The sequence below is a fragment of the Marmota monax genome, unplaced genomic scaffold, assembly GCF_021218885.2.
Source record: "Marmota monax isolate L192 unplaced genomic scaffold, Marmota_monax_Labrador192_F-V1.1 WCK01_AAM20220418_F8-fsc00050, whole genome shotgun sequence".
Classification (NCBI taxonomy): Eukaryota; Metazoa; Chordata; class Mammalia; order Rodentia; family Sciuridae; genus Marmota; species Marmota monax.
In genome coordinates this window covers 9,738,631-9,759,520 of record NW_026694552.1, presented here as the reverse complement: position 1 = coordinate 9,759,520, position 20,890 = coordinate 9,738,631, and the positions used below count along the sequence as shown (strand labels likewise).

Here is a 20,890-nt window from a genome sequence, read left to right as displayed (position 1 = left end):
AATTTTAAATTTTTTGTTAGCCATGTTATAAAAAGTAAAAAGAAACAGGATATGTTAATTTAATAATGTACTTTTATGTAATCCAATGTTTACTTGATTAGTATGATTTTCAACTTGATTAGTATATAAATGATGAATTAGATAGTTTACATTCTTTTTTTCATATTTCATCTTTGAAATCCAGTGTGCAACTTATAGTACATCTCAACTCAGACTAGATATATATGAAGTCCTCAAGAATCACCACATGTAGCTGATAACTACTCTACTGGACTGTATATTTTTATAACTTTATATAAGTGTAATCATAAGATGTTTTCTTTGTCTAAGGCTTTTTTTACTCAGCATGAATATGCTTTTTTATGAGTATGCTTTTGAGATTAATTTATGTATTTCTTCAGTAAAAGTAGATATTAAATAAAAAATAAATCAACATGGAAATAAAATGTTTAACAAGAGTAATACAGAAGATGGGAAGAAAGAAACTGAACTCAAAGAAATCTACTATGCAGTTACAAAAAAAACAAAACAAAACAAGATCAGATATACTGATGAACTTTACCCTTAATATTGAGTACTATAAATATCTTACTTTAAAATAAATCACTAAAATAATAGAAGTAGAAAACCTAATTTCCAAATCAGTACAGGAAATAGAACATTGAACAACATGTAGGAAAGGAAAAAAAAAGCAAAGGAAAAACAAGGGTAATAATGAAACGATAGTAGTGATATAACAAAACCAATTGGGGGCTGGGGATGTGGCTCAAGCGGTAGCGCGCTGGCCTGGCATGCATGCGGCCCAGGTTTGATCCTCAGCACCATATACAAACAAAGATGTTGTGTCCGCCGAAAACTAAAAAAAAATAAATATTAAAAAAAATTCTCTCTCTCTCTCTCTTTAAAAAAAAAAAACAATTGGTAGTCTCAGTAAATGTAAATGGACTGAACACAATAGTCCATTTATTTTGAAATAAAACAAGAGAGGTAAATTAATATTTAACTTGCAAGATAAATACCAAGTTGAAAGATAATGAAAACTCTAGGAAAAAAGATGGAAAAATTCAGACCACGCAAATATTAACCAAAAGAAAGCTGATATAGCTCTATTAATATCAAATAAAATATTAATCCAAGAAAATGGATAAAACAACTGTGGTATATTTATACAACAGAATTCAACAGTGAAAATTAATGATAAATATAACAAATAATATTTAGGTAAAACATACATATATGCATATATATTTGTATGTATTTTCTATGTATAGAGATGTAAATATATTCATAGGTTTTGTGTATAAATATATAGACATATACTGCATACACATGTGAACATATATTTAAACACACACACACACACACACACACAATCTTAGAAGTTCCACAAGTCATCTGATTTAACTTCCTAGCCAATATCACTTCTATAGCATTTGGTAGGAGGTATAGCATAATGGTAGCTTATATATTCTGGAATCAGTTGTCTATGGATGAGAATGCCACTTCTGTGTCCCTTATTAGTTATGTGACTTAGGGTAAGTTATTTAATCTCTCTAAACTTCAGTATCTCGTAGATAAAATGGGGATGATAGTAACACCTACTTTACAGGCTTTTGTTAAGTTTCAATAAAAGTGCACATAGAGTCCAGTGTGGTGGTCCACATCTGTAATTTCAGCAACTTGGGAGGCTGAGGAAGAAATATTGCAAGTTTAAAGTCAGTCTCAGCAATTTAGTGAGACCATGTCTATAAATAAATAAATAAATAAATAAAAGGGGCTGGGGATTTGGCTCAGTGGTTAAGCACCCCTGGGTTTAATCCCTGGTACCAAAAATAAAAATGTAGAATATTATGCATAGAATTTAAGACATACACTTCAAAACACTTAGCAATTATTATTATCATTATGTCTTATATATATGGATATCAGTCTCTAACTATTTCAATAATATTCTAGTTTACAAAGAAGCCTGCCTTATTTCAGGAAATCTGTTCAGAAACACAATTAGCCAAAATTCTTTCCCTCTAAATTCTATAATTTCATCCTAACTCTGTATTTTGTAACTAGACAGAAATTTCCACTTTAATGTGGAAATTCTTCTCAAATGTTTGAATTCCATGTCACTTATTCTCTAGAATATTCTTTATTCACAAGTCTGAACTCTAGAATATAAATAATGTTAGAATTAACTAGCAGATTTCAGCATTACCTACAAATAAATTAGATTAGTGAAAAATATTGGATATTCTGGTTGTTTGAAATGTTAAATTTTGAAAGATTTGAATGAGACATGTAATTAGCTTGTCTTCAGGTATCCAATATTCAGGTATCCAAGATTTAATGAGTTTTAGAGTCTAAGGTGGGAAAAAAAAGAAAGTCTTATAATTTTTAAAAAAAATTACTGGGGCTGGGGATGTGGCTCAAGCAGTAGCACGCTCGCCTGGCATGCGTGTGGCCCGGGTTCGATCCTCAGCACCACATACAAACAAAGATGTTGTGTCCGCCGAAAACTAAAAAGTAAATATTAAAATTCTCTCTCTCTCTCTTTAAAAAAAATTACATTTGAATCTAAGTTCCTACTTTTACTAGTTTCACCATTTTTTATCTATATTTTGCCTTTGGTATGTGTATGGTCCAAAATTCCTACTGATTCTGCTTCTTTGCCTAAGTTCACATATTGTTAGTTTCTTTCTCATGGCAACAGGACATGCCAGATTCTAATCACAGCATCTAACCCTTCTTTCTTCAAGCCTAGGAATGGTAATAGCTTTCTATTGTTGCTAGTCTCTGGGTGTTTTTTCATTTCCTGTTGGCCCCTTAAATTTGTCTACCCCTTTGTAAATAGTCCTACCATTAGTGTTACTTTACTACCCTTTTTGAGAATGCCAACTGTTTTCTTCCAGGACCATGATAACATAGCCTCATACCTGTGTTTGACAACTCTACCTTGCTCACTGCAATCTCTCAGGACTGTCTTCCTGAACTTCCCTACATTGCTCCATTGGTTTCTGAATTCTATTGGCCCAAATTCTCTCTTATTTATACTCCTGCTCCTAACTTTATACATAAATCTTTGAGTCTTCTTCCCCCAAAGGACTTTGGCTCTGACTTTGGCTTTATTTTCCCTGTTCCTAGATACCTCTGGTCAATCTACCATAATTTGAGAACCCTTAAACCTAGTCTTTTCCTTCAACCTACTTGATAAGTGGATTACCCTGCAAAAACAAGGGAAGAACATATTTAGGCATATTCTATGTTATATTAATTATTGTCATTCTTTTCCTTAGTGTACTCTACAATTCCTTCTAAATTTATGTTTCCAGTCCAAACTTCTCTTCTGAGTTCCCGAGCTATTATTCAACTGTCTCCTTCACTTCTTCATTTAGAAGTCTCTAAGAAACTAAACACATCTCAAACTGAATTTATCTCCCTCCCCCTTGACCTGATTTTCCTCCTTCGTTTTCTATCTCAGTGAAGAGAGTCACCAGACCTTTGTTCAAACCAGAAATTTGTAATTAATTCTAGACTCTTCCTTCTTATTTACTCCACTTATCCAATTTATCACCAAGTAATACTGATTTTATCTCCTAAATCTTATCTCAAAGCTATCCATTTCTTTATCTCTACCACTACCACTTGATGACTGATAAGTTTAAGGCATTGTCTATTTCTTCTAAATCATTGCTTCCTTCTTCCTCCCTCTTCAGTCCATCCTCTACATTGTTGCTAGAGTTCTCTTCTGTATGTATATAATAAAGTAAAAAATCTATAGCATTGCCCAAAATTCCCTAAATGTTCCAGATCCTAACAATTTTTCCTGTCTTCTAGAGAATTCTTCCCCACACTCACTGTCTTTCTTCAAGTATGCTAAGTTTATTTGACTTCAGAACTTTACACATGCTGTTCTTGTTAGCCTTACTCACTCCTTTTACTTATCTACTAGATTATAGCTTAGATATCATTTCCTAATGAAGTCTTCCCTGCCAGTCTAGGGCAAGTCAGGCAGCATCTACTCCTCTTTATAAATACTCAAACACCACATACATCTATATAGCACAGTGTTCTTGCTATTATCTGGGTGGTGGTGTCCATCCTACTAGGCTATAACCAACACATAGACTGTGTGCTGAATAAATGTTTACTAAATGAATGAATGAATGAATGAATGACTTTCAGTATTTATTCAGTGTAAACTTTTAGATTGCAAACTATAGATCCTACAGAGCCTAGCCCAGTATATTGTGTAATTTGTCTCTATTTTTCTCCTCCATGTTTATGTCTGATTTAATCAACAAATACTTGGTATCAAAGTCAATTGAAGTACCTGAAATCGCTCAGGTTAGTCTTCAAAATCTCCTCATCTACATTTTGTTATGTGCATTTCTTTTTCTTTACTGTATGTAGATTCATATATTTGTCTCTTTTCAAAAAGTGCAATTCATTCTTTGTGGCTAGAGGAAGATTGTCTGGTCAGTAAGTCTTTCCCCTTTTATGTCATGGCATTTATTATAGAGAAAAACAGAATTACTGCATACACTTAAAACATTGTATAATTTTAAATAAGAATATTATTGTCTCTTAAGAGGAGATGTTTTCATTTCTGGGTTGGGAGAAAAGAGATAAAAATCATGCATTGAAGAATTGGCATTGACTGTAAACAGTAAGTCATACATCAGAGGACTGGGATTTGCATTGTGGGTGATAATCCATCCATATTTCCGCCCATTCCTTTTATCCATGTAAATTAATGCTGTAGTATCTGCCTTGTGTAAACTTTCCCACAGTCTGGTAATGTGTCTTGCTGTAGCTATAAGGTTATTTAAGAGATGGCAGAATTGTGCTTATTTGTTTTGAACTGTTAGACATGGGGAGTTAATCACCTATAGAGCTCAACTGTTTGCAGAGCTCAGAGTGTTATAGAATCGATAACTTTGAAATAGCTATTCAGTGCTCACAAAGCAAAACCTGGTGAGAAGAGTTCTAAACTGTGAGTGCAAAGACTTGCATTGTAATCTCGAATCTGCCTCTGTGTATCTTTTGTAAAACAGACTTCATACCTCTGTTTATTAATCACAGGGTTGCTATGAAGATCAAATGACAAAATACAAAATGGAAGATCCATTTAAAAACATCCTACTGGGGGAAAATGGTAAAGGCTATTAGCACTTCAGACACCTGATCTCACTGTTCTCTCTGGTCACCCTCACTGACAGATGTCAGTCATTCATTTTTTTCATATCTTACTACTAAACACACAAACAAATTCACCCCTGAGGTGTCAAGTGGGTAGAGATAAAAGCTGAGAGATTAGAGAATAAGAAAAAATAATGAGACCTCAAAATGATAACTCCCACAAATTTGCAGTTGTTACAATTTATATTGGGATGAAGACTCCAATGTAATGCTCTTTACATTCTTCAGACAATAGATATTTGTTCTTAGCAAACCAGTCAGAATTTATTGTTCAAGGATCAAAAATGACATGCTAAACATTGATTTTTGTTTTTACACAATTACGAATCTATTTCAAACAAGTGATTTCAAACAAAAGAAACTCAGTTTTTCTTTCATACAATACTTCATCTTGTTAAAAAGTTCTTATGTACAAATGCAGGTGAATAAAGCTTGTTACTAAAGATAATTATTCAAATGCACTAAATGGACCCCTTATACCTACTTAGTAAGTATTGTGGGATCTGTAGTGGTCAAACTCAGTTATGAGTACAAAGCTTCAGATTTGGCATTAATGGAAAGGTTAGGCTGAATGAATCCATCTTTACTTGATTATCTTAATATTTGCTAATACATAATACATAAGCCTTTTACAGTATACCTTGTTTTATGTATCCCATCATTCTGAAACACATGCAATATAAATTTTTAGAAATTGATTTATGTTAAAACATATTGAGAGAGATTATTCTTTAAAGAATTCATGTGGTTAGTTTTTGTATTAGGTATCTAGACATTTTGTATCTACAAAAATGTCAATTTCATATGGTTCAATATAATAAAAAGTGAAGAATGTTTCTTTTTATTTTAAAACAGTACACCTACTTGTAAATAACCTACCTTTTTTTTACACCAGCTAACATGCAGTTTTGGGACAATGGGGTGGGCAAGGAATTGCCAAGTCAACATTTTGGATAAAAGGATAAATTCAAATTGTGTCTACTGATTATTCTAGCTGATTCTTTGAGCAGTAATATATGTTAATTAATACCTTTGGGATGTAATATAATTTAATATAAATGGGAATTTTTTCTTTATAGTAAATTTACTATTATGAAAATATTCAGTTTATTTTCCTAAAAATTAAATACCACATGAGACATGATAAGACACATCTGCTTAAATGCATTTCCATTTATGTTATCACATTAAATTGTGGGGGTTATGTTGCTATTTTAGGGTAAGCTGTGCTGTGTGTTTGGTTAATGCTTAGTAAAGATCTGGATCCCATGGGGTAGTTGTGATGAAAGAGAGTGGTTGTTTTCCAGGTGAGAAACCTGATCATAAATTAGGAATCATCATCAAGTCAATGATTAAGAAGTAGTTTTAATCTCCTGAAATTTGGATCAGACAGGGAATAGACTTGCAGTCTGTGTGTTTTTATCACATTCAGCAACAATGCATTGAGTATCTTGCTATTCACTGTTGCTGAAAGTGAAATTGGTTCCTTCATTTATCCAGCCACTGACTTCTCAACTGTAAAGTGCATTCAAATACTGGAGTGAAGAAAGACTCGTGTCCTTAAGAAGTTCTGGAGTATATTGCCAGCCTTTGACGTCCACATAAGGCTGCCGAAAGTTAAAATGTTAAATCTTAAATTGAGTCTGGGTATTTAATAAAGGCACAACTTAAACCACCGAGATGTAATAAGAGTCATTTTGCATTTTGGAAAATATAAAGTGAAAAGGGAACTGTATGCCCAAACTAAGTCTTAGCCTACCTGTTAATTTGTTCTGAATGGTACAGAATGCAGCTGCCATTTCTTGACAGTACACAGTTGTAACAGGTGTGGCAGTCAGCCTTGCTGCTAAGTTTAGCTCTGCATGTGGGGATTTCACACTTTGCAGCCCCTTGGAGAGGGGAGCATTGGCAAATGACTGTGTATAAAAGTGGAAAGCACTTGGGAATAACACCACCAAGCTAGATTTAGATCAGAGTAAAGGGGCCAATCTAAATTGGTTACAGACTATAGAGAGCTACATGTCTAGTGGGGGTAGCATTAACTTCACACCCATTCCCTTTCTCTCTTACCACCAGTTCCCAAGGGAACACCTTGTGAAATTTGATAACTGCCTTTTAGGTTCAAGGGAGGACTGATTTTTTTTTTTTTTTTTGAGCAGGTAGAATTTAATACAGGTATACTAGTCCTTAGGTGGCAGGAATAAGACTTTCTAATTTCTATTTTGTAAACAGTACTCATCTCCTTTGGTTTTCCTTTGGAAAGTTAATTTTAAAAAATCAAATTCTCCACTACTGGCATATTAGGGCTGCTTATGAGAATGGGATTTTTGAAACCATATTTCTCCTGTAGATAATAAGTGAAACACTTCATCTTTTGGCAGGAATCAAGAAGAGAGAACATTTTCTGGGAAAGACGAATGTGACATTTGAGGACATTGATTTCAATAAGGATTTGTTGGAGAGAATTGTTTAGTCCTTCTCTCTCTGTTTTTCTAAAAAGTCTAGTGATGACTAAATAGCTCTCTGAAAATTTTTCAGCAAGAAAAACCTGGAACTTAGAAAGCTGGAATAATTTGTACAAAGCCCCAATTATTTAATGACAGAAAACCAAGATCATTTCACTTATGCTTTAAAGTACAGTTGAGTTTTCTTTGCCAAGGCCATCTTTAAACAAAGTTCACATTTGTGTGTAACTCAATCCTAGAGTGTGACAGGGAGGGAGCAAAAGACAAAGAAGCTGCACGTTTAATATAGGGTTCCTTATTATGAGAACATTTTGCCTTATTTTTCCCTTGATTTTGGGGCAGCTCATCATTCCAGATTTTAGTAATACATCTGCCATTATCTGAATTTTTTAAAGTCCAGTAATAATAATAACACAGATATAGTATGCACATTTTTTTCTCTCACTAGGAGAGTTCATTCACAGGAACTTCTTCCTGCAAACTTACTCTTTAAATTCAAACAGTTTCTTTAATTCTCTTCTTCATTTGGGACAAATCTGATGGTCTAAGATGATCAAATCATTGCTCTTTTGGAAAAAGGTTAGTGGTCTCTTTTAAACTCTGACATGGTTTAGCTTTATGTCAGCACAGGTAATTCTTTTTTTTTTTTTTTAAAGAGAGAAGGGGAGAGAGAGAGAGAGAGAGAGAGAGAGAGAGAGAGAGAGAGAGAGAGAGAGAGAGAGAATTTTAATATTTATTTTTTAGTTTTTGGCGGACACAACATCTTTGTATGTGGTGTGAGGATCGAACCCGGGCAGCATGCATGCCAGGCGAGCGCACTACTGCTTGAGCCACATCCCCAGCCCGTAAAAGGTCACAGGTAATTCTTTATGGCTGAAACGACCAATTAAAACTTGTCCTTTTCTTGGGGCACCCTTTGGGACAATCATACCTTTCAGAAGCAAATTCTTCTTATTTGCTCTTGGAGCTTCCAGCGGTCTTGTGTTTTAATGGCAGTTACATACAAATTTCTGTGGTCTGAGGTTTCTTCGAGGCCCAGGTTCTCTTTAGTAACCATGGAAACCTGCCCTCCTATCCAGCTGCCATTTTCTATATTCCTTTCAAAGAATGAGTCTTAAACCTCTTAGATATTCCACAAGCAGTGTCAAAATGAAGAATAACATGAAGAAAACATGAACAGCTTGTTGTTACATAAGAAGTTTCATGTAGAAAAGCAAGCTTTCCTGGACATCAACATATCACGGTTTACTGAGATCTCATCTTCATCCTGGCTTTAAGGAGTGGGGATTCGACTCTGCATCTCTACATCAGTGAATTGAGGAACACTTTCTGTACTCTCAGAGGTGATGGGTGAGATCACATGTTTGAGCCGAAGAAGCATGGTAAAGAGCAGGATGAGGAGAATGGCCAGGAGGCTCAAGAACAAGCCCACATACATGTACAGGTTGGAATACTTGTCTGATGTGCTGTCAACCTCTGTTGCCAGAGTGGGAAAATGGGCCCGTCCAGTGAGATTTCCATGGTACTTAAAGTGCACCTCCGTCATCACTCAGGTCTTGAGCCAATACCTGTTTCTATTTTATTTCTGTTGCCTTTGAGGCATTCCACAGTGTCTTAGCCTGTCTCTGAATATATTGGTGATGTTCCACCAATTATGCAAACCAATCTTTCTTAGAGAGGAATCAGTACTGCACAAGCCAAAAAACAGTGATGTTCTAATTTGGCAATTGTCACACTCTAACTTCCTCCCTCCCAAGTAGATTTTTTTTTAATATTTATTTTTTAGTTGTAGTTAAACACCATATCTTTATTTTATTTATTTATTTTTGTGTGGTGCTGAGGATCGAACCCAGGGCCTTGCACTTGCTAGGCAAGTGCTCTATCACTGAGCCACAATCCCAGACCCTTTCAAGTAGATTTGATCAGAATTTCTTAATTTGAAAAAAATGTAAATAAACTTTACTTATCACACTCCTATTCTTATACTGATTAAAATAAATATGGTAAAGCTGCTTTATAATACTGGTATGGGGGCAAGAATCTCTTAGAGTATTATATCAGAGTTTTACTCTGTTTTGGTAGAGGGAGAAAGGGCTCCCTTTTATCTATAGCTCATCTAAATGTGTGGACTAACTATGTGGATTTAATTGGGTTCTTCTTGAGAATTCTTAAAAGATTTTGTAAATTTCTGACTCAGCATTTCTGAGTCTTGTCTGTCTTTCTGAATCTTTCCTGAGGTTGGAGATGGTCAAATTCCTGCCCAGGTGCACAGATTGAGGATTGTAAGTCTAGAAGGACATGAATTTACTATAGCTTTGTTGACATTCCTCACTGTAGGCTGTAGTGAAAGTGTTGTCAGACCTGGCAATTCTTAGATGGAGGAGGTCTCAGAGATTCTGACAGCAGTAGGTTTAGGCTCAAAAAATTTGGTTCTTAAGATTCTTCCACAGATTTATTTTCCTGAAAAAAAAAAAAAGATTTAGGTATCTAAGACAAACAGATGGCAATTTGTTTTGAACTGGAAATGAACTGATACTTTGCAAAATGGTGTGCTATAGCAAATTAGTTTAAAAATAATGAGTTTCCATAATTTTTTCCCTATGCAGAAAATAGCTATTAAAAGGTTAAAGAGCCAGGCACAGTGGTATCAGTGGCTTGGGAAGCTGAGACAGGAGGATCGAAAGTTCAAAGCCAGCCTCAGTAACAGAGAGGTGCTAAGCAACTCAGTGAGACCCTGTTTCTAAATAAAATACAAAATAGGGCTAGGGATGTGGCTCAGTCGTTGAATGTCACTGAATTCAATCCCCATACCCCCCCCCCAAAAAAAAAAATAAAATAAGGTTAATAAAAAAATGAGATCACTAAAGGGCAGCTAATAACTATGGAAGATTAGGAGTTTTTCTCATACTAATTGACCATAAAATTCACCTGAAGTCCTTATTAACATATAGGCCTTGAATCCAACCTAGATTTCTACATAATAATCATCACAGTAGGTGAAGTGACACCCCCTTTCTCCACAGAAAAGTCTTAACTGGGCTTCTCCAGAAATCTTCACCATGGCTGATTTTAGGACTGTCAGCAAAAAAGAGTCTCTGCAAAAGAGTTCAATGTAGATAAACTTCCTATTTTTGTGTTGCCCTGTTTTACTTGCCACTGGCCAGGAAGTTTCCAGCAATCCAGGTGCTGGACACCCCCTTACTAGTTTTTCACAAACATATCCAGTATAGTACTTTGAAGAAATGTGCAAACAAGGCCTCTGGCCTTGAGTTGGGCTTCACAGAGATGTCTACATTTTAAAGATAAGTTACAATTGGGCTCCATGGTAACAGCTGGCAGGGGGAGGAAAGAAAAGAGAGAAGAAGCTCTCTGCTTCTGAGGTGTTGTCCTTGAAGGGTTAACTTGCCCAGAACAGTGAAAGAAAAAGCTGCTTTTATGTGAACTTCTGGAGACTGTGAACTTCTGAGCCCCTCCCCTTACACGCTGGGTATAAAATTCTGAAACTACCTGAACTTGGGGTTCAGATTAATTGATTACAGAAAAAGCTGTGCCCTCTGAACCTGGCTGCAGCCAAATAAAAGTGTTTCCTGCTATCTTCGGTGCCTTGCCTCGTTTGTCCCTACAACACAGGGACCTGGGCACCACTTAGAGATCTTGACTGTATTGGTCTGGGATGAGTCCCAAGCATTAATTTTTGTTTTAGTTTTTATTTTTTTCAGTATATGGGTGCTCTACCACTGTGCTACATCCCCAGCTGTTTTTATTTTTGGACAGGGTTTCACTGAGTTGCAGTGGCTGGCCTCCAATTTGCAATACTCCTGCTTTGGCCTCATATGTAGCTGGGATTACAGGCACACATCACCATGCCAGGCAGCATTGTTAATTTTAAAAATCTCCCCAAGTAACTTTAACTTATAACCAGGACTGGGAATGACAGATCTATCTTAATCAGAAAAGCCTACCATTGAAACATATAAAACCTAAATTTAAGGATTCATTTTTCAATGTCCAGGTTCTAGTGCCAATTGTCACCTTAATGAATCATGGAATATTCAGGAATGCAGGCTTCTCCTTTTTTGTTCTCATTTATGTCTATGGGGTGAGATTACACATTTTTTTCCAGCATTCGTAGACCACAAAGAATTGACAGGACATGTCTATTCTTAGCAAATAAATGCATCCTTCATTATTAGCCAAAACAGAACCTTGTCCTTTTTGGCAAAAACCTTCCAGTGTGTAAATAAGGTCAACTATTGACTGTTGAAGTTTCTCAAAATGATTTAGTTTGCCATTCCAAACATTAATATTATATATGGGTGACTAAAATAAACAATACAAACAACCATCACCTGTCACACTTATATGTGCAATAGTAGCAGATTGCTGACAATGTAGCCTAGTTCTGTCTCTTGTTAACATAGCCAAGGAGAGTTAGTAGAAATAGCTCCAACAATCACATTATTCTTCCTATCATCTTGAATTTTGCCCTTTCACCTAGGAGTGCTCAGCTTTAAATTTATATTTCCTAGCCAACATTACCTATATCTTCGGCAATCTGTATCTTAGTCTACTAACTCATTGTCCCTACTTCCCACTCAGAGCCATGTGGTTCACAAGAAACAAAAGCAAAGACAGAGGGTCTCTTTCTACAATCTTGGGAGCAATGGTCTAAGAAACATTTTTGCCATACTTAAATGTACATCTATTTTGATTTCTGGTTATTTGGGATCAAGGCCAGGAACATGCATTTTAAACTCAACTTTTTCTGGTGATTCTTTGAACGCTGCCCTGTGAGGGTTAACTATTGTTTTATTTATTTTATTTCTCTAAACAGTCCATATAAAGAATATAGTTAATTTCTTTTATTGATTGTAAGTCCTCCTTTTAAATAGTAATTAAAATAGTGTCATATGTTGAATTGTATCATGCAAGATATGCTGATGTCCTTTACCCTCAGTATCTGTGAATGTGACCTTATTTGGAAATAAGGTCTTTGCAGATGTAATCGAGTTAAAATGAGGACATTAAATTGGCCCTAATCCGAGTTCATAATCCGCTTGAATCAAATGTATGAAATATGATATGTCAAGAACTTTGTAATGTTTTGAACAACTAATAATAAAAAAAAAATGCAGACATAAAAAATAAATAAATAAATAAATTGGCCCTAATCCAATGACTATTGTCCTTATAAGAAGAGAAGATAGTCACACAGGAAGAAAGAAACAGAGATGGACTGCTGCATCTGTGGGTCGAGAAATGCCAAGGACTGCCAACAAACACCAGAGGCTAGAAGGGGCAAGGAAGGATTCTACCCTGCAGATCCAGAGTATGTGTGGCCCAGTTGATACCTTGATTTCAGACTTCTAGCCTCCAGACCTGAGAGAATAAATTTGTTGTTTCAAGCCACCTAATTTATGCAACTTTGTTATGGCCGCTCCAGGAAACGAATACACAGAATAATCACTTGAGGCCCTAGGGTTTTGAAACTTTGGAGGCAAGGTTTCTCAGTGTGGTCCCAGGGAAGTCCTTTCATCAGAATAATGCACCTGAAGGGTGTCTATTTATTTAATGTAGATTCCCAGGCTCTGTCCCTTGCTTCCTAGGTCTGAATCTCTGGGGATAGGACCCTGAAATCTTTGCTTGTAACAAGTCATCCACTTAACGTTTCTAAGTACACTCTTCAGGGAATGTTTTTTAGTCCTTGTTGTACTTCAGTATTGCTTACTAAGCTTTTGGAAAATATATATACCAGAAATTCTGATTCATTAGGTCTGTGTGAGGTATGATCATCTGTATAACTTAAAAGCTCTACAGTTTATTTTGATAGGCAGCTAAGGCTGAGAAATATCACTTTAAAACAAAGCACTTCAAATTCAGGACTCTGACAGTCCCAAGCAGTTCACACAGAGGCATCCTTTGATCTCAGCTGCCCCCTAGGTATTAAACATGTTGCATATATAGATGGTCTATCCGAATTGTTTTATTTCTCACCAGCTCTTCTCCCTGCAGCTCATTTCCTTAAGAATGGTGCTAGCCCAAGCCAGACGTGGTGGCACATCTGTGTAATCACAGAGGTGTAATCCCAGGGGCTCAGAGGCTGAGGTGGAAGGATCACAAGTTCAAAGCCAGCCTCAGCAATTTAGAGAGGCCCTGTCTCTAAATAAAAAATAAAGGGCTAGGGTTGTGGCTCAGTTACAGATCACTTGCCTCCCACATATGAGGCACTGGGTTCTATCCTCAGCACCACATAAAAATAAACAAAGATATTGTATCCATGTATAACTAAAAATAAATAAAAAGGGCTGGGGATGTTGCTCAGTGGTTAAGCAACCCCGGGGTTCAATCCTCAGTACCAAAACAAAACAAAAAATAAAAAAGAATGGTACTAGCCCAGAGAACTCCATGTTTTTTTTTTTTTGTGTGTGTGTGTGTGTGTGTGTGTGCTGGGGATTGAACCCAGGGCCTTGTACATGCAAGGCAAGCATTCTACCTACTGAGCTATATCACCAGCCCACTCAATGGATTTTTTTTCACCTCTATATCTCATAAGTTACTCATTTACCTGCCTCCCAGAAGAGAAGTGGAAGGAGAAAGAAACACTGGCAATGTAAGCCAGCTGGGAGAGTCCCCTGTAGTATTATAGTATCCTTTTATTTTCCCTTGGATCTCAAATACACAGAATTGGATAAGCCATACTCCTTGACTTAGCACACATTGTCATCATTGGTAAATTCAGGTCCTCTTTTATTTGTTTACTTAATATAATGAACACCCGTAGACAAACACCTGTAAACAAACATCTACCAAATTTAAGAGTGAGAATGTTACAACTGACATATCTGCATATGCTCCCCCCATCTTGACCTCTTACCTTTCTCTCCAGAAGTGCCAAATACAGTGAATTTAATTAATCATTACTTTCCTTTTATTTATATATTCACACAACCCCATGCCTAAATAATATGATAGTTTTATTTGTTTTAAAAGTTATGTTTATTTTTCAAAAAAGTATGTCTGTGAGTATTATTCAACTTGTTCATTTTATTCTACATGCTATTACTATACTATTTATGACTATTCTAGTAGGATGAAAAAGGAATAAAGTTTTAGAAGCCCTTTGAGTCTCCTTATTGCCTTTGGACTTTATTCCACTTTATTCTCCTTAGCTTTTCGTTCAAGGCTGTCAATGCCCAGGCTGAACTTAATCTTAATTCCTTTCATTATTCTCCTTTCTAGTCAAACTATAGTAGTTGTTCTTTTTTTATTGGTTCTTTTTATATACATGAAAGTAGAACCCATTTTGATATAATTATACAAGCATGGAATATATCTATTGTAATTAGGACCCCATTCTTGTACATGATGGTGAGATTCAGTCTGGTGTAATCCTATATGTACATAGGAAAGTTAGGTCAGATTCATTCCACTGTCTTTCTTTTTCCTATCCGCCCTCCCTTCCCTTCATTCTCATTTGTCTAATCTATTGAAGTTCTGTTCTCCCCCTACCCCCATTATAGGTTAGCTTTTACGTATCAGTGAAAACTTGTTTTTTTTTTGGAGGGGGGATTGGCTTATTTTACTTAGCGTGACAGTCTCAAGATCCATAAACTTACTAGAAAATGTCATAAATTTATTCTTCTTAATGGCTGAGTAAAATTCCATTGTGTATATATACTACAGTTTCTTTATCCATTCTTCTGTTGAAAGGCACATATGTTGACTCCATAGCTTAGCTATTGTGAATTGTGCTGCTATAAATATTGATGTGGCTGTGTAATTATAGAATTCTAATCTTAAATCCTTTGGATATATGCCCACATACTTCCCTGCTTCTAGGTTTTTGGTTGAAAAGTTCCTTCCATATTCACATATATTTGCATAAGGAAATGGTACCATTCTTTAGGGTTCAGTTCATGAAGCTGACCTTGATTTTCCACCCCAGTCTTAATTCCTATGTCTTGTATCTCTCTTAGAGAAATAACTCTTCCCCAATATTGTAGATATCCATCAGATGCATTTCCCCCTAAATACTAACTTATAAACTGCTTGAGGATATCTTTTAACATTCCATGCCCTACATAGCTGTGCTCACAGTAGCCACTTAATAATAACAGAATAAATACATGAATATGATTGAAAAAATGCACTTACCACCAATAACTAGAAAAAGAACAATCTTCTTTTATCTCTGATTTGGTTTCTAATAGAATCAGACCTTATTATCTGTGGGGCATGGTTCTAGGACCTCTAGATACCAAATTCTTAATGATTCTCAAATCCCTAATAAAAATGGCATAATATTTGCATATAATTTAGGCACATCTTCTTGTTTGTTTTAAGTCATCTCTAGATTACTTATAATATTTAATGCAATGTAAGTGCTATCTAAATATGTTGTTATACTTACTGTTTCTCATCACCAAACAAAAATCTGTACATTATCAGTAGAGATGTAGTTTGTTTTCAAAATTTTTCCTTCTTTTCTTTTTTGGTTATAGTGGGACTTGAACCTAGGGACTCACACATCCTAGGTGAGCACTCTGCCACTGAGCTACATCCCCAGCCTTTGTTATTTAGAAACATGTCAGCTAGTTGCTGAGGCTGGTCTTGAACTCCTCCTGCCTCAGCCTCCCTAGCTGCTAGGATTACGAATATCTACCATCATGCCAGACTTTCTTCAAATATTTTTTTAAAACTTTTGTTGTTGTTGTTGTAGGTGGATATAATACCTTTTTAATTTTTATTTAATTTATTTTTTATATAGTGCTGAGGATCAAAACCAGTGCTTCATGCATGCTAGGCAAGCACTCCACCACTGAGCCACAACCCCAGCCCCTTTCTTCAAATATTTTTGATCTGCAGTTGGTTGAATCTATGGTTGTTTGAATCTGCAGTTGCAGAACTCTTGGGTATGAAAGACTGACTGTATAACTTAGAGAAGAACCTGGATTTCCCTTTCCCTTTTATTCTCCTCCTTTACTCCCCAGTCTCTTATTGTGTAAAGGAGAATAAATCCCAGATTGTAATGAAGAATTAAGGAATATTAAAAACTTTGCTTTTGATTTGCTATTTCAGTTGCACATTTTTAGAAGAAAATTACAGGAGTTGGGTTAAATTTAATATTTAAGTTTTAGAAAGTCTAAGTGTGTCTATATAGATGATTTTATAATGATTGCTAGTACATTTCTTGTCTCTTACACAATCAACCCTGAATTTTTCTTAGGTCTGAATATTTATTAAATATTTATTAGAATTAAATGAATCTTGGAGAGGTTTAGACAACAGTAATCTCACCTACAGTTGTCAATGTCTTTAAATGCTTCCTCTGAGGGTTGAGAACACTAGTCACATAATTTCTTAAAACCTTTGTAGTTTGCAGGACACCAAACACCCTGTTCAATTCAGACAAGTCTAATCTCATTAAGGACAAAGTCCTTAATGTATTTAAGGACTTTGAAATGAATGGATGAAAAGTCAGGTATTGGAGAATTCTCTTTTTTTTTTTATTCTGGTTCTGGATCTATTAGAACTTCTTACAAAAGCTTTCTAAACAGGATTGTCATGGCTTTCTTTGCTAATTAATTAATGAATTTCACAGATACTATGATTGCTCCATTAAAACCTCTACACCATTTAGGAAAAAAACCTCTATAATTTCAAAGGGAACAAAAATTTGCTAGGCACATTGGCGCATAATTGTAATCCTAGCAGTTTGGGTGGTTGAGGCAGGAGGGCCACAAGTTCGAGGCCAGCTTCAGCAATTTAGCAAGACTCTGTCTCAAAATAAGAAATAAGGGGCTTTGGATGTGGCTTAGTGTTTAAATATCCCTGGGTTCAATCCCTGGCACAAAAAAAGGAAGAAAAATTATATTCATTCTGAGGAATGGAATTATTGTGGGAAGAACTTTATAGAATCAGTTTAGTATTCTGCAGTCTTTTCTGAAAAGCTCATAAATAAAAACTCAATTTCCAGTCTTTGTAAAAGTGATTGAAAGCTGTTGAGGGATAAGGAGAGTGAGGAATGGGGAATTAGGAAAAGAAAGGATAGGAGAAAAGGAAGGAAGAAAAGGGAGAGGAGGGAAAGAAAGAAATGTGAAAGGTGAGAAAAGAGAATGAAGGATGTGGGAGGAAATGAGTGATTATGGGGGAGAAAAGTAAGGGAACCAAAAAAGAATTGGGGAAGAAGGGAGGAAGAAAAGAAAGTGGAGAGAAATGTCTAGTGTTCAACATTAACCTGAATATCTGGTTTACTTTACTTAGAATGTAAATCAAAATACCCTTGAATGATGTAAATGTGAATAAGAATAGTGAAAGGTCAGCAATCAGAAGTGATGGGCCCCAATTGAGGTCTTGTTCCAATGAAGAAACCACACCAAGAGGTTAACCCTTAGAAATATTAATGGCACCATCAAGGCCTATTTCAAATGTAAAAGACCTTGAGGCTCACCCATGGGAACTCCTCTGGCCAGCTCCTTTGTCCCAGAAGGTTGGGGGGGGATGAGGGGATGATAGGTGGAGGTAAACCCAGTGGGAGTTATAGGAAGGATTAAGCTGATACTTTTTCAATGCCTGTTTAACATAGATTTTGGTTCATGCTCTACCCAGAATCATATGTAAACACCTAAGTTGGCACACCAACAGGGGATTTTCTGCTACCTGGCCCCCTCCCACGTGGCAGGAGTTCTATCTCTTCTCATGTAAATAAATCCTACACCATTTACTCTTCCCTTCTGCTATAGTCTATGTATTTTATTCTTCAAATTTGTGAGACAAAAAACCCAGAAAGAAATTGGTGACATGGGGAATTTAGTCTCATCTCAAAACTCCAGTTTCAAATGCACCCTTAATTTTCTGTTTGCATGTTTCATCATTAACTTGGTAAATAAAACATCTGGTAACAAAAAGCTTCTTGTATTTTTAGTATGAACACTTAAATGCCAAGTCCTCAGTGATGTTTGATGTTAGCATAATATATATAACCTCACAGAAACAAAATAAAATACACTTACAGATCATGAATTTTGCTCATTTATATGACAAGAGAGTATGTGGCTCTTTCTTCATCTATCAAGCCCAAGAGGGATTCCTCTGGTGAAACTCATTTCTTTCATTTTTTTAAATCTTTATTTGTTCTTTTTAGATATGCATGACAGTAGAGTGTATTTTAACATATTATACGTACATGGAGCATAACTTATTCCAATTAGTAACAAAGTTCTGCATGGCTTCCAAAATCAGACTGACATTTATTCAACAAATCTTTATTGAGTGTCTGCCAAGTTGCAGACACTGAGCTCAGTGTAAGGGATGTAGAAATAATGTGTCCTTAACCCAGTTTTGGTCCTTGAGGTGCTCCGAGTAGTTATTTTCATTTTTTATTGATAATGTGCTGAAAACAACCCACTGGTCATTTTACACATTCTGTGTGACTCCTGCCTGTATAATTCCAGAGCTGAAATCCCATCAAACAGCTAAGAAAAATGATCCGTGGAACAATTCAGAAAAGAAAGTCAAAACTATCAGTTGAAACAGCTTTCAAGAGTTAACACATTCTGTTTGTATGTATCTGCCCAGAGAAGAAGAAAAAACTAAGGGAGGTTGGAACTGTTAGAGTATCCAGTTTCATATCAGCCTGTGAAAAAGCAATTTCAGCAGCAAGTGCTCCTTCAATGGCTGGAGCCATTAAGTAATAAGCATGCACAAGTGGGAGTTGCTGTATCTTCTCCTACAGATGGTGCCTATTTGTCACACCTGCCGATAAATAAAATAATGTCGCTCACTTCACTATGAATAGCATCATTGTATTTTCAAATCTCTCTTACCTTTCCTGGCTCACAGTACGATTGGGGCTGGCCATTTAGGTATCCCTTCTGAAGCTTGCACCAACAGGCAACTTGTTCAGGAACATCTCTGGAGTATCTGGAAAATAGAATAAAATGAAAAAAAAAAAAAACAACCCTTGTTTTGCCAAAGAAACAGGACTATGTTCATGCAAAGTATGCTTTCTCTTTCATCTTCCTCAAGAGTCAGCCCTTTTCAGGAAAAAAAAAAACAACAAAAAACAAAAAACAGAAAAGCACCTTCTATTAGTTACTTAAAATGCCAGTTACCACTTACAGCTTCAGAGTGCAGTTTTAGATGCCTGTTTCTTGTAAGCTCCAAAGAGCAAAGAGAAATCTGTTTGGATGTATATGTGCCGACTGGAACACTTGAATGGAAGCAGCCTGGATTAGTTAAGTCCCCAGTTCCTCCTTTGCAGGCAACAGTTTAAAGTATGCAGGAAAGGTAGCGATCCAGCTCCTCTCTGCCTTAGCGGTGTAGAGCCCCAGAGAGAGGGAGGAGATAAGACAGAAGCGAGAAAGCAAAGTTTGTGTAAGCCTTCCACTTTAACCCCTTCAAGGCTTCTTCATGAATCTGTAAGATCAGCTAAGGCACTCTTTCTTCAAAAAAACTGCTTTATATGTCATTGAAAAGGCTCAAATCTCTTGCTCAATCTAAAAGATTTTTCATTTTAGGTCTTACAGCAATATATGCTTACAATTGAAGCCAAACTTGCCAGCATGTGATGATATTTAAATAAGTTCAACTTTCCAAACAGAATGTATGTCTTTGTTTGTGTTTCTAGCTTTGGAAAACTTTTTTTAGGCTCCAAGGTAATACACTTAATTTTTTTAAAAAAATATTTATCTCTTTTAGTTGTACACAATACCTTTGTTTTTATTTATTTATTATGATATGCTAAGGATCGAACCCAGGGCCTCGCATGCACTAGGTGAGTGCTCTACCACTGAGCCACAACCCCAGCCCTTAATACACTTAATTTGAATGTTTTGTAGAAATTTAACCTCAGCCCAGATTTCTGGTTGAGGGTAGATCATATAAGAACATATAAGTTTTGAAGAAAGCTTATATGTTCAATTAGAAATGATGTGTCCATCTGTAGTTTAAATGCCCTTACCATCTTTTACATAGTAAGAAGGAGATTAACATTTCTTGAGTGCCTACTCAATATAAAGCATTTAGCACAAAGAACACCATTTAATGCTCACATTAATGTTGTGTCTTGGGTATTATGACCCTCATTTTATAAATGGGGAACCGAGGTTTAGAGAGAAAGCCTGTCATGAAGTTTACTAAGCCTAGAGACAGGATTTGAAAACAAGGCACAATGATCCCAAGGTCTGGGTTCTGTTCTCTATAGCAGTGCTTTTTATTTACTTATTTATTTA

The 20,890-nt window shown here is 35.9% G+C and overlaps 1 protein-coding gene across 1 annotated transcript; it reads right to left on the bottom strand.

Moving 5' to 3' along the window:
• Positions 1 to 8,325: 8,325 nt before the first annotated feature.
• Positions 8,326 to 19,973, bottom strand: Sertm2 (serine rich and transmembrane domain containing 2). Its single transcript, XM_058571649.1, has 3 exons — positions 19,779 to 19,973; positions 19,484 to 19,580; positions 8,326 to 10,118 (listed from the first exon to the last, which is right to left on the bottom strand). Exon 3 carries the CDS (start codon positions 9,202 to 9,204, stop codon positions 8,932 to 8,934), a length of 273 nt encoding a protein of 90 aa, XP_058427632.1. The 5' UTR covers positions 9,205 to 10,118; positions 19,484 to 19,580; positions 19,779 to 19,973; the 3' UTR covers positions 8,326 to 8,931.
• Between the last annotated feature and the right edge of the window lie 917 nt (positions 19,974 to 20,890).